Raw genomic sequence first — 15,825 nt, 5'->3', positions numbered from 1 at the left:
AAACGCGGGGCGCACAGGTGGGTGCGCTCTCCAAGGTGCCAGCAGATCTGTCTGCGGAGTTCCAGCGCACACACAACGTGGCACATTTTGGACACAACTGGACAGCAAATGCAAAATGTCCAGGTCAAATCAAGCCTCGGCTTTGCGGTGATGTGTCGATCCGCCGCGGTGTTTGATATAAGTGTAGGGAGGATGGATTTGTATGCACGGTAGTCTTGGGAGGAGAGGAGGGGACATGGGCGGGGCTGAGGCGCCTCTCATTTCCCCTCCATGCTTAGCGGGGCAGCAGGGCTGGAGAGACCTCCGGGGAGCACAGTCGCCAGTCCAGCACGGAGACCCGCCTGGCCAAAAAAACGCGCCTCACACTTGCCAGGATTGCCAAATATTCCTGAAAAATATACCTGCTATTTATGGCATGTGGCTTGTAACTTTACTCCTGCTGTACTCTCTCCAAGAAGGTAAGAGGAAAAAGAAATGCCTGGAATATTTCACACCCTGCACACTGAGTGCTGGAGCCCTACTGTTTTTAAGTTGGAATGAAAAGTAACAATGGAAACTATCATCAATTTGGAGCTTTGAGTGATGCATGTGCTTTGGTGTTTCATCGACTATAGTGCAATGGAGAATTTGGCTGAAAATGATTCTTTCAATCAAAATGTACAAAACTGCGGCGGCTGAACAAGTAGAAATATTGTGAAAGTAAAGGTGTGAAGTATTTTTTATTTACCTGGGTGTTTGGTGGTTTTATGCAGGGGACCTTGATGCCTCAGATGGTGCTGATAGCACGGATTGTTTTCGCATTACCAACTCCTGTTATGAATATGTAAAATGGCTGAATAGGGAGAATGAGGTGCAAATAGAGGGAGGGTGAGACAGAAATGAAAACATGTATCGGCCTGCAATTATAGAAATTGATTGGCAATTTTGGAGGAAATTCTCTCAAAATACTGCACTCTCTGTAAAGTTTTTGATGTAGATGCTTGTCATTTTGGGGGATCTTGATGCTTTCATTGTGTAGCCTCTGCTAATTGCAGCTGTTTTGATGGACTGAATTTGGCACAAGCGCTCGCTTCCACAGAGATGCTCCCATTTTTAGGATGAGACTTTAAGGGTTTTTAGTTCCTCTTCTTTTTTTTCTGTGGTGACAAATTATTGCCTTTTTTTTTTAAAATTGAATGACAAATAAAAGGCCCTCTCTCTCCAACAACGGCCTTATTAGTTTAATAGGTCTACACCCACATAAAGGCCATAATTAGTGTATTCAGATTTGTCCTCCTTACTTAATTCATTTGCTCTTTTGGATTTTTCCTTTTGGTTCATGTTGTCTGAAAATGTAAAATGCCATTTGTTTAAAAGGATTCATTTTTCTTTCTTGTCCAGTACACAGTAAATCCCTGACCCTATTGCAAAGTTGATCTTCTGCTATTACAGTGCATTATAATAATCCTGAACAAATCTGCGTCGAAAATATGAGAAATTCAACACTATCTCGACATTAGAGTATTTCCCAGGCCTTTAGCCTGCCTGTTTGAAGACGTGTTTACACATTGTTTTGTCCTTATTAGCACAGGCCTAGTTAAAATGCACATTTATTCATCAAAAAGTCAGGGATGTGGTGAATTGCCTGGAAGCAGGGATATGGCCGTTTTCAGTGCAAACGATCCAAAATAGGCCATTTATCATTTGAAGTTCTGGCGTTTGCTTAGATTGGATTATTTGTTTAAAAAAAAAAAATATATATATATATATATCGGTAAATATCAGTTAGTAATTAGTCAAATATGTATTGCCTGCGTTTGTGTTCAGGCTTCTTAAATTCACTGCATTTGTTTGCTGTTGATTTATAGCACTTATTCCACTTGAGAAACGTGATTTCAGACAATTGCCGGGTTCTGTGCAATCATATTAATATGCGCAAATTTATTTCACCAAATGAGAAACTCCGGGGGCGTGGGTGCAGATTAGAGACTTGCCCGGTCATGTTCCTCACTAATAGCGCACCTGGACCCCGCGGACGTGGTCGCGCGGGTGCCAGCGCGTGCGCGCGGTGCTCCTGTCTCTCCGTTTGTGGAGGCGGGCGCATAGAGGAGGACAAGTGGCGGGGACGCCCCTCTTGGTTCTGTTGTTAAATGTTTTGAATATTATTTCTGCTCGACATAATCTGAGAGTTCACTTATTTAAAAAATAAAAAATAAATAAAAATAAAAATACATTCTTTACTCAAAAAAACACAGCCTTCAGATTTTGACGAGAATATTGTTTAAAAATGATGCTGAATCACGTCAGAAACTCGAGTTTAGGAGGCAGTAAAGGGTTAGAAGAAAATGTGAACAGATTAGATCGTAATGCATATTTTTAATATCAATTTGTAGCCAATTAAAGTGGGATTTTATTGGGGTTTGTACCTGATGATTTCAAAACAAAAATCAATGTTTTGTTTTAATCGTTTTAAATTAAATTCACAGGCTATACCTATACTTACAGTAATTGTGGTTAATTAGCAGTGAATGAAATTAAGTTGAATATTTACAGGCCTGCTCTTGGCCTATTTTGCACTTTAAATAGAAAATCTAAATAATTAAACAAAAATTTTTAAATTATTTGTACAGAATTAAATGATAGGCTATAATTTTAATTAGAGGTGTGTAAAGCAAGGTGATTCCTGTCCCTGCTCTCTCCACTGCTCACCCTCCTACGAAAAGAAATATGCAAAAATATCGCCTCTTCCTCCCCAGTCTAATTCCCTGTGCTTCCTTTGCAAGGCTGCACAATTAAAGCTGCAATCTGAGCTGTATGCACCACTCAGTGACAGAGCTGTGTGGTCCACAGGGGTGCCAATCATTACTCAGGCAGGGCACAGGCCTCCATTTTTTACCAGCTCAAACCTGGCATTATTTAATTTTACATTTAAGAACGCACAAACACCCAGCTTCAAAAGGGGCTAAAGAAGAAATAACGAGCTCTCAGTGTGATTTTGGCTGTAATTTGTTCTTTCTAGGGGCTCGGACGGCTTGATTCTCAGTCTTTTAATTAAAAATGAAAGAACTGTTTTCCAATTATTTATTTTTTTAAATATACAAAAATGTATTATGAAAGGCCTTTTTTTAAATCAAAAATATATTGATCTAATGATTGTTCAGATAGATCCCGACACTTTTAACTCTAAAATGCAGCTGTTCAATTAAATCTAACAACATGAATATCAGTTATCCTTCACAATTTAACAAAGAAAAAGTATCTGCAGTCAATAGACGAGTAAAGTGTGCTGGTGTTAAGACTTGTCAGCAGCAAAAAGGGGCTCATTGCACTTCCCATCTCACCAACAGGACGTCACTGCTCTGTCACTGGCATCCCTGCGCTCCCATTCGCCCCTTAAATCTATTATAAACCCAAATGAGATTATGAATAAGAAGCAATCAATTAAAAAAAACAGGGGGAAACAAGATGCAAATGAACAGCATCAACAGTAAGATTTTTTTTTTTTTTTTCCAGCAAGAACTCTGTAACACCACACTGATGCTAAATTGAGCCAGACCTCCTCCAAATTTCATTGGATACTGGAGCTGCACATTTTCAGAAGGAGGGAGTGTTCAGCAAATGTCAAATCTCTGAAGCAAGTAGTTGTTTTTGTTGGATCTCCCTCTCTCTCTATCTCCATCTCTCCCTCCCTCCATCGCTTCCTCTCGCAGTAACTCCCCTCCCTCTCTCTCCCTCATCACTAGGCAGAATTAAAGGTTGGGGGAGGGGCAGTTTATGCAGACTGTGCTGGGACTTGTGATCCACAGATTTGATATTCACATTAAGAGAGAAACTGGCTGCTTTGATGTGAGGGGGAGCAGGTCCCAGGGGACTGCTGAAGTAGCACACTTTTTTTTTTTTCTTTTTTTTTTTTTTACTGACACAGCACAGTCCAGGGGGGGTTGGTGGTGGTGGTGGGTGGGTGGGTGGGGTGCGGAGCAGATTGTTGGGGACAGGGTGTACAGAAAGACAGTGGGTGGGGAACAGCGATACCCCTCCGTTGATTAGATGTAACCTCAACAACCTTCCCCCCCTACTTCTCCACCCACCAACCACCTACTTATGCCAGACCCCTGAGGATTATCCATAATCTTACACCTATCTTTATCCCCCCCCCCCGTATCGCACCGATATTCAATTCACACCCCCTGTTACAGTGCGCCTCCTCCCATTGCTTCTTGTACTGCTTCATGTTTCCACACACAGTTGCAAACCCCGTGGTCCCCTCATCAAAAACGGAGCTCACAACTTTCTTTCCCAAAAACATCCGATGGATAAGTGATGAAGAGATGGCACAGAGTGAATGCGGGAGCTGCAGTCTAGTTTCCAAAATACCAAAAGATGAGGGAAAGGGTTTTTCATAGATTACATGGCTGAAGTACATGTTCTCTACATGTCTCTCCTAAGTTGAATCCTACTTTTGACCTTTACCACATACGTCTCATATCACTAAATGCTGAGAAACTGTTTTTACTGGAGATTGGTAAGTGTGGATGGAATATGTCTGTGGTTGGTCACAGGAACATCTGGAAATGTGTGAATGTGAAACATTGAAGTGGGGTCTGGAGTTTGTTTACCTCTTCACCAAAATACAGTTGTGAACGTCGAGTGTGTGTGTGTGTGTGTGTGTGTGTGTGTGTGTGTGTGTGTGTGTGTGTGTGTGTGTGTGTGTGTGTGTGTGTGTGTGTGTGTGTGTGTGTGTGTGTGTGTGTGTGTACACACACACTCCTGTGAGCACTCACATCCTGGAGAGGCGTAGATCGGCTGCATTATGCATGATGAAACCTTGCATAGGTTATGACTTCTGCCTCCCTGACATACATATTCATGCGTGGCTCTCTGGCAGGATGTATAAAATAGTGGCTGCGTCTCTGACAGCCTAAGCTTGAGCTCCAGCAGTGCCATCAGCGCTCCAACACCTTCCAGTGAGGGCTGCTTTTCTCTGTGGTGCTGTGTCTGAACGAGGTTGATGAAGCCTCCTGGGTGCAGGTGAACTGCAGCAGCAACAGTACGGAGACTCCACAGCTTCGGCCAACACTGCTGTTCGAGTACTGACTGTCCACATGCTGCTGTGGGGCGAGATCCGCAGACATCACTGGGGAAAGTGTTGTCATTGAAATGAACAGGGACATTAGGTGTGTGCGAAAGAGTAGAGTGAAACGGTTAAAGCCAAATTTCAGTTTTTCATAATTATTTTTCTATATATTGAACCAATATAGAGTAACAAAGCTGAAATGTTTAGCCAATTAATTGGTTTGTCAATCAGCAAAAAATGGTCACTGACCATTTTGGCCATTGATTCATTGTTTCAGTAATTAACGTCTGTGTTTACTATTGTAAGCAGAATATCTTTCAGTTTTGGACCGTTAGTCTGGCAAAACATCACATGTAAACACTTCACCTTGGGCTCTGGGAAAATTTATAGTGAGTTTATTGAAAACATATTTATCTATTGTGATAACAGATCATAATTCATTCATTGATTAATGTAGGGATGCTAAAACATGATGGATAACAAGTAAAGGATCATGTTTATTCAAATCTTATTTTTGTTGTTTTATAGTAACCACGATCAGCTGTATTTATTGCCACCTGTGATATTTTATCCAAACACTGGCTGTTGTGTTTTGAATTTAAACAGGTGTAAAAATACTAACCATTACCAGATGTATACTCACTCTGGCCACTGGTTGTAAATTAGTCTTGACAGCATGTTGGGTTGTTCAAGCTAACTATACAACATGCACATTGAGAAAAATCTCCCTCAAGACTGTAATAATAACATATATTGGCCTTTTCATCAGAAGTCAAGAAGACGTTCGATGCAGGTTATAAAGTGGTGGCCCAACACCCAACCTTCACTGTAATGAACCTTTAATTGATCCTTCCGTTGTTTGAATTTAACCTGAGCTGTTAAGTGAAACAGACACCTGGGGAATAGTTTCTCATTCTGATGCACTTGTGGTCACAATGGCGTAATGGCTCAGTTTGTCTGTGGCTGTGTGTAATATGACATTGAACCAGTGCTTAAAGCTGAGGCACACTAACATCAGATAGATTTAAAAGTATAAACATGTTCAACAGTTGTGTGAGGACAGTGTGCTACTGGCTGACCTTGGTTATCATCTTTGGCAAAGATATTCCACATGGCCTTTACAAGCCTTGAGAATAACGCAGGCACGTTTACCATGCAGTCTTTGTTATGAGCAATGTTGCTGGTACATTGTTGGCTTTTTGTTTTCTTGCCACATAAACCATTGATACCAGTTGGCACAAGTGAACAGTCATATTTTATCTATTGGTTTTAAATCGAGTGGAAACTCTTGACAGTCCGGCACAAACCAGTGCTCTGCCAGTTGGGCTTTGGAGTGCACCCGGTGTGAAATGATAATGATTGCAGTGTTTGGTGCGTCAGACGTTGACTCAGAATTCTTACTAAACTGTGGTGCATACTTTGCTTGTGTTTACTTTGAGGACACTTTCAGCATCTATTCCATTTTAACATATTTGCTCATTTCAGCATTTGCAACCTGCTGATATTTAAGACAGTCCGACAGAATTTGGGGTTTCTAAATTTAGATTGCTCAGTGGGTCACTGTTGTTAGGTTAAATTGTTGCATTGTTTTTTTTTTGATTATTCAGTCACAGCTTTCAAGTGCCAGCACCACCATGGCAACCCACATTGTCTCCTCCCAACATGACGGAGCACTGAGAGCTGCATTTGGATTGTGTATGTTAATGTATTTATGTGTACGCATGTGTGTGTGTGTGTGTGTGTGTGTGTGTGTGTGTGTGTGTGTGTGTGTGTGTGGGTCGCCTGGTTTTGACAGGCTCTGAGTGGTGGGACTTTGCTCTGATCCCTTTTCTATTCCACTTCCCGCTCCATCAGTCCCAGTGCTTCCTGGCCCCCCCCAGTGACCAGGCCCCCAGGCCATATAATCTACTGTAAGAGAGGTTCTCCTGCAGCCCAGCCCCCCCGAGCTTTCAGGGTGACCCCCTCACTCCTCTACTTTAGTGATGTCCCCCCATTGGGAGATTATAGATATTGCAATCTTTAATATGGGCTTTATGCTCAGGGGCCATTATCAGTAATCTGCAGAAGGGAGGGAGTCTGACCTGGTTTTTGCAGCCCACCACCGGACTGCCAGACACATTTTCACATACCATCTGTAACATGCTGCCCAGCTTTATCAATCTCCAGACCAGGGACACTTCTTTAAAAAGGAAGCCAGAATTATTGACTCACCACCCTGGACGGATAAGATAGCTGCGTCTTGCTTCGATCTGCTGCACTGAGCTTAGTGCCGGCACAATGATACTGTTGATGGTGATGATTTATTCTGCCAGGCTTTACTTGTTAATGTCTGTCTGTCAGCATCACCCATAGCTCGGAGCCATGGTTCATTTACAACTCTTTGCTCTAAGCAAAGTGTTCGGATGGGCCGACTGAAGAGACGCATCATCGATCACATACAATATTTGTTTTCACTCCCGATTTCTTGTGTTTGGTTTTAGTGCTCTAGATGATCTTTTTGTTTTCTACATTCATATCTGATGAATTTTCTGATCCTCTGCAACTATATCAAAAACTTTAATGCTCCCTGTTCACTTGCATTTTTATTTTCTGAACTATTTTGGGTTTTTCTGCCGTGAGCAGCTGTAAAAATCACGTCATGTGAAAAACAGGGATGTTTTCGTTACGTGGGATTATTCTAAATTAAGACTGTTATTTACTTACAGCACAAGTTAACAATAACAAACAATGTAAATATCCATCTCAGTATTAAAACTTATATCTCCAGATACTGTAGATAAGAACAATTTGCTGGGATTATGATAATAAGTGCTGCTTGTTGTCCTTTCTGCTATATTATTTTACCTCTCTACTATTTGCAAGATACAGTACAGTGTGTTTTAACTGAAGAACACACTCAGAAAAGTCTGTCTGACAACAGATGATCTGAACCACAGAGGACTCAAAATTGATTTGATGTGTGTGTTGTTGTCTTTTGTGTCCTTAAAGATGAAGCAATTAATCGGGTAGTAAATCAATGGAAACTGTAATGACTAGTTCGAGACATTTCATAGAGCAAAATGATTAATCAATTAGTAAATAAAGATGCAAAACAACTGTTAGTTAAAGTTTATATCATCAATAACTTTTTATGTTATCTATTTTTGTTTTAGTTTCATTGATTCATCATTCATTTTGGAGCTAAATTATTATTTTTTTTTTAAGTACTTGTTTACTAATCAGTTCGAGAGCTCAATCTTCAACATTTCAGTTTTTTCATATAATTTTCCATGAAGAGTTTTACAAATGTTTCCTGGACAGAATAAATCATCACAGCTGTTATGTAACTGCACCACAAATAGTCTATGAAATGATTAACTGGAAACACGGGACTGGGGTATGTTGATATGCAGTGAACAAGTGTGCTTAACATATAAAAGATATGAAATTAGTAAGCCTTAAAAAAGCACAAAGAGTATCTCTAAAAACATGATGGGACTCTCAAAACACCTGCAGCTCTGTTTTAAGACAATCATCAAAAGTCAGTGATAACACTCAAATAAATATGTATGTATTTCATGTAATCAAATGTGATGTTAATAAATTCAAACTTGCAGATTGCACTCCTAAAAAATAATTTATTTTGATCAGTTTTATTTAATGAATGTTGACATTCATTAAATAAAGGAAGCAACATTTAAAGGTGGAGTGATATGGAGGTGTGGAGATGTGGATTGAACAACACATTGAGTGCTAATTTGATCCTATTTGGCTCAAAATCCTCCATCAGGTCCTTTTAGTATCTCCAGTGATGTTTTAAAGACTTTCTGTGCTACATTCAGCTGCGAGAGGGTGAACATGTCGTGGACGGTTTGTATAAGGTGACATAATTCAGAATCAGCAGTGGTTAACATCCACATCTGTCCATCAGCAGTGTCCCCCTCCCACTAATTTCTCTTGACCACAAATTTAAGAAACCCCCTCTTTCCTTCTCTCACTCTCCTTTCTCTACTGGAGGTGTATGTGTTTAATCTGAGTGCCAATGAATAACATTCCTGTGTGTGTGTGTATGTTTGTGAGAGTGTGTCTGCATGTGTGTGTCTGTGTGTTAAATATGTAAGGAGATTAAATAGACTTAAATCTCTGCGTCTGGCATAGAAATTCCAATCACATAACCTATCTGCATGTTCCCTCCCTCTCTCTCTCTCTCTCTTTCCTTTCAGTCTCTCCCGCTCACTCTCTGTTTGTCTTTGTTTGTGTATGTGTGCACACTGTACGGAGGTAAAAGGCTCCTCCCCCCTCCGATCCACCTAAACCATCACAGGCTTTAGCCCAAATCCCTGGCTTTCTGCATCACATGACTGATGTTTGCAGCTGGACATTTGACATACATTTTTTATGATTATTTCACAACACATTTGAAGGACATTCCCACTCTGTCCAACTTTTGTCTATCACTTTGATGCCTATGGCTTTAAATCAATGGTGGTGAAATCCAGTCATACTGCTGTGTGTGTGTACACAGAACATATAACAGGTGCTCGTTGCTTTCAATTCCACTCCGGCCTTGTTAAGTGATGATGTGTTGTCTGTTTGCCCCTGCAGTACACAGTGAGGATGTGGGCTCTACCAGGCTGTACTTTGTGAATGCCTCCCTGCAGAGGGTAACCTACTCCAGCTCGGTGGGGGTGTCCCTGCCTTGTCCAGCAGGGGGCACCCCCAGTGCCATACTACGCTGGTACCTGGCCACCGGCGACGACATCTACGACGTGCCCCACATCCGCCATGTGCACGCCAATGGCACCCTACAACTGTACCCATTCTCGCCCTCCGCCTACAACAGCTACATCCACGACAACGACTACTTCTGCACTGCCGAAAACCAGGCCGGGAAGATCCGCAGCCCCAACATCCGCATCAAAGCTGGTGAGTCGGGGCGGACAGTGAAGGAGGGTATGAGCCCTGGAGCAAAGAAAGACTGAAAAAACGGGGGGTGTTATGGAGCAAAAGGTCAAAGTGAGACACAACATCGTGAGAAATGGACCAAAAACAAGAAAAAGAGACAGTTGTGAAAGCATAAAGTAGAGCAGATGTGATTGGCAGCTGCAAAAAGCCCAACCCACACACAGAATCACCTGTCCTAAAATAGACCGTCTCGACCTGAACACAGATTGACCTAGAACACAGTCTACAGAGAGAACATCTGCATCACATACTACATCAGGCTTCGGCCTTTGCTCACACCTATTTGCCAGAGCTGGTGATGGAAACACTGCGCTTTACACCGACATGATCCCTTCAGCTTCATCTGGTAGGATGACATCCAGAACACAGACCTTACAGTATTTACAGTTACGTAGCAACTCTGCTGTGATTTGTTTAGAGGATATAACCAGATCAGATAAGGAGGAAAATCGTGACATTAGGTTATATCCTCTTCCTGGCTCGTCTTTGCTGGCAGTCCTTCACTTTAAAAAAAGGTCAGTACAACATAAGCCACCAGGAACTTGACATCCACTTGAAGTTTTCTCAAGCAATGCCTTTTAAAGGTTTGCAAGGTGTGAAAAGCAATTCACCGTGTGGGCGCTAGAATTTTATTGTATAAACTAAATTATACATTAAAGTGTACAAAGAAATATGTCAGGCCTTCATTTGGGACAATATACACTGTTTTATTTTTTTTTATTATTTGTAGTCCAATTAGAATAAAGGATCAATCAATAAAGACTAACAGATATTATAGGTGGTCTATTTTGGGAAATTTTGACCAGAAGTTGCCTCTGTTGCCATCATATTCTCTTTTCTGTCCTCCTTCTCCTCCCAGCTCCCCTCGTTCTTCAAACTGTCCTCTTGTGCCAGGCTAAATATAGCCACAGCACACTTCTTTAATTATCTCTCATTAACAGACCTAATTGGTGCTTTCCATTGATTAGACCATGTGAGGCTGCTTTAATAAGCGAGACCTCATCTCAAGTAAAACAGTACGTCTGGGGTTTTGGGCTCCTTGAGAAGAGATACGTGAAGAAGAAAGTGAAATTTACCCAATGAACAGACGTGCCAAACCACAGCTGGATCAAACTACAGCTGGATTATAGATACACTGCATCTATTGTCCCTCCCTCCCTCTTTCCCATCATTCATTCAGGCCAGTCGGTCCCTCCCCCTTCGCTCCTGCCATCAACATCTGTTTTCATATTCTGCCTCCCAACACCGACCTGAACTAATACTCATATTCATTCTAATACTAATACTTGTGCCAAGTTGAGGATTTGAGCCAGGACCCTGAGCTGCATGCCAGCCGGCTGCTGCCTTCATTCCCACATGACCCAAAAGCCCGGCCTCAGGAGCGGAGGGATTAGCATGAACCAAACATCCTGCAGCCAGCGGCCTCTGTCAAGCCCTGGCAGCTCTGGTGTGCAAGTTCCACTCAGACAGGATGTGGACGTTTTGGGTCTTGTGCTAACTACAAGGCCATAGCAAATTCACATCAGAGGTGGTTGATTATATAATTTCAAAAGAACGCCACAGATCTGGTTTACCCTATTCATCTATTTAAACAAGATGTAAATTTGCAAGCACTTGCATGTGTTTCCTACTTGCAGCAGGAATGTATGCATGCTGTCATCGTGTCTGTTACCAGGGAGGGATTCTGAACCAGTTTCTTAGCAACCTTCAGATACGTCCCAGCTTTCATGTGATTTTGCTAATGAGCCCCAGCTCATTCAACAGAGTGTAAAATATTGCATGAACCTCCATAAACCGAAGCACCAATAACCCTTCATGTGCGCAGCTCACTCTGTCGTATCCTTATAAAGTTCTGGGAAAAAACAATGAATCAGTGTTGCATGATGATGTCACGCCACAGCTAGAAAAATAATTTCCATGATTATCCCGCTTAATGGCGGCTTGTGGCATTTATGGTGAAAGCACAGGCAGGATTAGAGTTCAAACAATACATAAAAGTAGTCTAGTAATTTCCAATGAATAAACGTGGAGTGCTGTTGTAATTGATAAAAGGCTGTTTTGCTCTGGAGTGTTAATGTGTTGTTTTTGATGATGTAAATGTGGTTGATTATTGTTTTGTCTCGGATAAGGGCTAATACCACTATCTTGTTGTACTAATGATGTCCATACACTGTCAACACATCTTCTGGATGGAGTACGTATGGGATATTTTGTGTAAATAATCAATATCACATCTTTTGTAATAAAAAAGATACTGCTAATGTGTTGATTCTTGATGGAAAAGCCCATCAAATAGTATTTAAACTAACCTTTGTACAATACTGTTTGTGTGTCTGTGCAGTTTTCAGGGAGCCCTACACTGTGCGTGTGGCGGATCAGCGCTCAATGCGGGGCAACGTAGCGGTGTTCAAGTGCCTCATCCCCGCCGCCGTGCAGGAGTATGTCAGCGTTGTGTCGTGGGAGAGAGACACCGTTTCAATTGTCCCAGGTAGGAATGAATTTGTTTGATTAATTTGATGGTGTTGGATTTAGGTATCTTTATCTTTTATGCGTGTGTGTGTGTGTGTCTCTTGTTTGTGTGTGAGGCCGGTTGATGCACCGCTGTGCTCTATGTTTGACTGAACTCTTAACTCGTGTCTTCTGTCTACTCACTGTTCTGGATCACTGATCTGGTTCCACTCCTCCTCCTTCTTCTTCTTCTTCTTCTTCTTCTTCTTCTTTCCATTCTGCACGTATCTCATCACATTCAATTTTCTCTGGCTAATGTCAGTCCTGCTTTTAATTGTGCTTGACACTAAAGAAAACGAAAGACAGACTCTATTTCCAAGTCGCGTGACTGTTCCACAATTTCTCCTCATCAGATCTATTTCTGTCCACTCCCTGCTTGTCTTGCCACCATGTCCTTGAAGAACAGGGCCACAATTAGAGACACAGGATGTCAATAGGACTGTGCCCCCACATTCATCTTCATTAACCTCATTTGTGTGTGTGTGTGTGTGTGTGTGTGTGTGTGTGTGTGTGTGTGTGTGTGTGTGTGTGTGTGTGTGTGTGTGTGTGTGTGTGTGTGTGTGTGTGTGTGTGTGTGTGTGTGTGAATGTGTGTGCAACACACAAATTTTGAGTTAAATCTTTATGTCTGTTTTCTGGCTCTGTAGATACATTATGTGCATTTTATTAAGTGATTTTTTTTGTTTTGTTTGAGGTGTATGCGCGATTATTTGCTGCTTTACAATAACTGTAAGGGAGAGGGATGGGAGCTAGAAAAGAAAAACAAACCACAGGAAGAGAGGCAAGGAGGGTAGTAGGGCAAGAATGGCCTCAGGTCCTGGCAGATGGCGTTTTATATCATATGTATGCAAAACACACAGACACTGTGTCACACATATACAGGCACCGAGGTCACAGTAGTTTGTCATTTTCAGACATTTTAGTGTATTCTTTAAGTGCAGTTTCAGTTTTCACGTGCCGTGTTGTAATGTTTGAATGCACTCTGCATTATTTTTTTGACTTTAGTCACCCACCTGGTAGAAAGTGGCAACACCAAAACATGCTTACAACTCGAGCTGGACTGATATTAGACTGTTGGCGTACATGTTAATATTAGGGAGTACAAAAAAAAATCTGATATCGATACATGGGCCGATATTCTGTAAATATATATATATATATATATATATATATAATGTGTGTACATTATAAATAAACATACTTTTTGCAATGATATCTCAAATGTTGACATCAAATTATTTTGACACAGCGAGATAGTTTACATTTTATTGTCGAGAGTGACATCAGTGCACTAAAGTAGTAAAAATCACTGGGAATCTAATTATAAAGAACTGTAAAAACACAAAGAGAAAGCATCTTTTTCTGGAATATGTTCTTTAAAAAAAAAAGTTTTCATGTCGGCCATACATGCCAATATCTGTGATGAGCCAATCTCGATCAGTTGAATTATCAGTCGGGCGCTACTTACAACAAACTTTGTATCATCATAAAACTGATTTAAGTGTTAACAACAGTTTTGGCTTTTGCTATTAACACTCGCAAAATCATTTTTATTTTTCCACACTCTATTTTTTGGTCACATTTGGTTCACAGTGACAATATGACTTCCCTTGATTACTGACCATAAATATAGTTGATCTAGTTCGGATGTGCCGGTCCTCAGTGTGTAGATTTATGGTTTCTCTGTATGGGGTGTTTCTGCGTATACTGTCATGAGGCTGCTGTGTGTAATTAGGGGTATATAGGTCAGTTGATGAGCAGTGAGTGTGAGGATCAGATGCTGAACATGACGAGCTGCTCACTGAACTCGACGTTCGTTTCCCTACGACGGCAGCGCGCACACGAGCACAGCAAACACTCGCAGTGTGGTTGTTTTCAACCTTGACCCGCTAATCAATACAATGACCTCATCATCCGTACAGCCAATCAGAGCAGTCTGCACAAACGGATCATAATCTGAATATTGTGATTACACTGTCACATGGATGCACAAAACATAAGCATACATGCGCACGGACACATGCCGTGAATATCCATATAAGGAAGATACATGTGGTAATAAAAAGAGCTCAAAGTAAAACATTACTGACGCTGATCTTCTGCTCCTCAGTTAACCAACTCAAACTCTCGTTCCACCTCGCTCTGCTCCGACTTGGCCGACAAAGGACAGTCTGGATAGGTCTAATGAAGATGTGAAAATTGAAATTGATTTTGTGACTGAAAGCTCTCTGCATGCAAGTGAGTGGCTGATTGCCTGTCTTGCCTATCACAACCTCCTAAGGTTGGCTCAAGAAACACAGCGGGAGGAGTTGCAGTTGATTTGCAGTTAGTTAAATCCAGCGTGTAAAGGTTCATGCCACCATTTTATTTACTTTCTCCTTCCGATAAATCGGAGGCGGAGGGGCGGGGAAACTTTGTGGATTTCTTTGCCATTTGGTCACACAACAGTGATTAACAAACAATCATATTCACACAGCTGATCTGTACTAATCTTTACTTTGATCAGATCCTCTTAACTGCATCTACTATAGCAACAACTCTGCCTAGGATGTTATCTTTTATTGATAAAGAGGGACATTGTCTGTTGAAATCCACCGCAAACAGCAAGTCAAAGCATTCAGCCATCACTGAACTCTTTCAATTGAATCTTTGAAACAATCTTTTGTCTCGGAGTGGGCTTTGATTGGCCAGTCGCATGGCTGCAACACAGAAGAAAAATAAAATCTATTTTCCAGCAATGCCACAAATGTCTGAGTGCTGCAGATGGAGCTCATCTCCATATTAGTTTCAAAATGTATTACAGATTTTATTTTGTTGATGCCTTGAATTCTATGAGAGGTAGGAAAGCATTCAAATCCTCCACCTTCAAAGCAACATTTGTGCCACCACTGACCCGAGGCTGAATCCCACCACAGTTCCTTCCTGTAGCTCTCCTCTCTGATTTTCCACCACCTGAATACAAACTAAGAATACACAAGTGACTCGACTGCCCCGTTTCCTTTCAATTAAAATATAAAATTGTCTACTTTATTTTCACGTATTACCTGTGCTTTTGCACTGGAGACTCATTATGGGCAGACTCTGATCAGTAGCACAATCACATACTGGTCTGAAGGTTGAGTTGATGACATAACACATCGCAGCCGTGGCCTTTGAACCCCAACAGGTTCCATTTTGTCAAACACACATGTTTCCCATCTGGAGCATTGTGTGTCCATGTGTGTGTGTGTGTGTGTGTGTGTGTGTGTGTGTGTGTGTGTGTGTGTGTGTGTGTGTGTGTGTGTGTGTGTGTGTGTGTGTGTGTGTCCCCTTGGCTGTCCC

General features: G+C 41.5%; 1 protein-coding gene across 3 annotated transcripts in view; it reads left to right on the top strand.

Annotated features, from left to right (window-relative positions):
* Positions 1–235: 235 nt before the first annotated feature.
* The window catches only part of LOC138622034 (cell adhesion molecule DSCAML1-like), a 53,531-nt gene continuing 37,941 nt past the window's right edge, over positions 236–15,825 (top strand). The window contains exons 1-3 of one of the 3 annotated variants that reach the window (XM_069700473.1): positions 236–458; positions 9,638–9,958; positions 12,339–12,485. In XM_069700473.1, the coding sequence (XP_069556574.1) occupies positions 236–458; positions 9,638–9,958; positions 12,339–12,485 (691 nt within the window). The remainder of the gene's footprint in view (positions 459–9,637; positions 9,959–12,338; positions 12,486–15,825) is intronic. The other 2 variants (XM_069700475.1, XM_069700474.1) reach the window with 2 other exon arrangements.

The sequence above is a fragment of the Brachyistius frenatus genome, unplaced genomic scaffold (genome assembly GCF_029030835.1).
Source record: "Brachyistius frenatus isolate BFR_SWC_R1_liver_20210118 unplaced genomic scaffold, ASM2903083v1 Contig_34, whole genome shotgun sequence".
In the NCBI taxonomy this organism is placed as follows: domain Eukaryota; kingdom Metazoa; phylum Chordata; class Actinopteri; family Embiotocidae; genus Brachyistius; species Brachyistius frenatus.
Note: the sequence above shows the minus strand (reverse complement) of the source record. Positions and strands in the feature narration are given on the sequence as shown.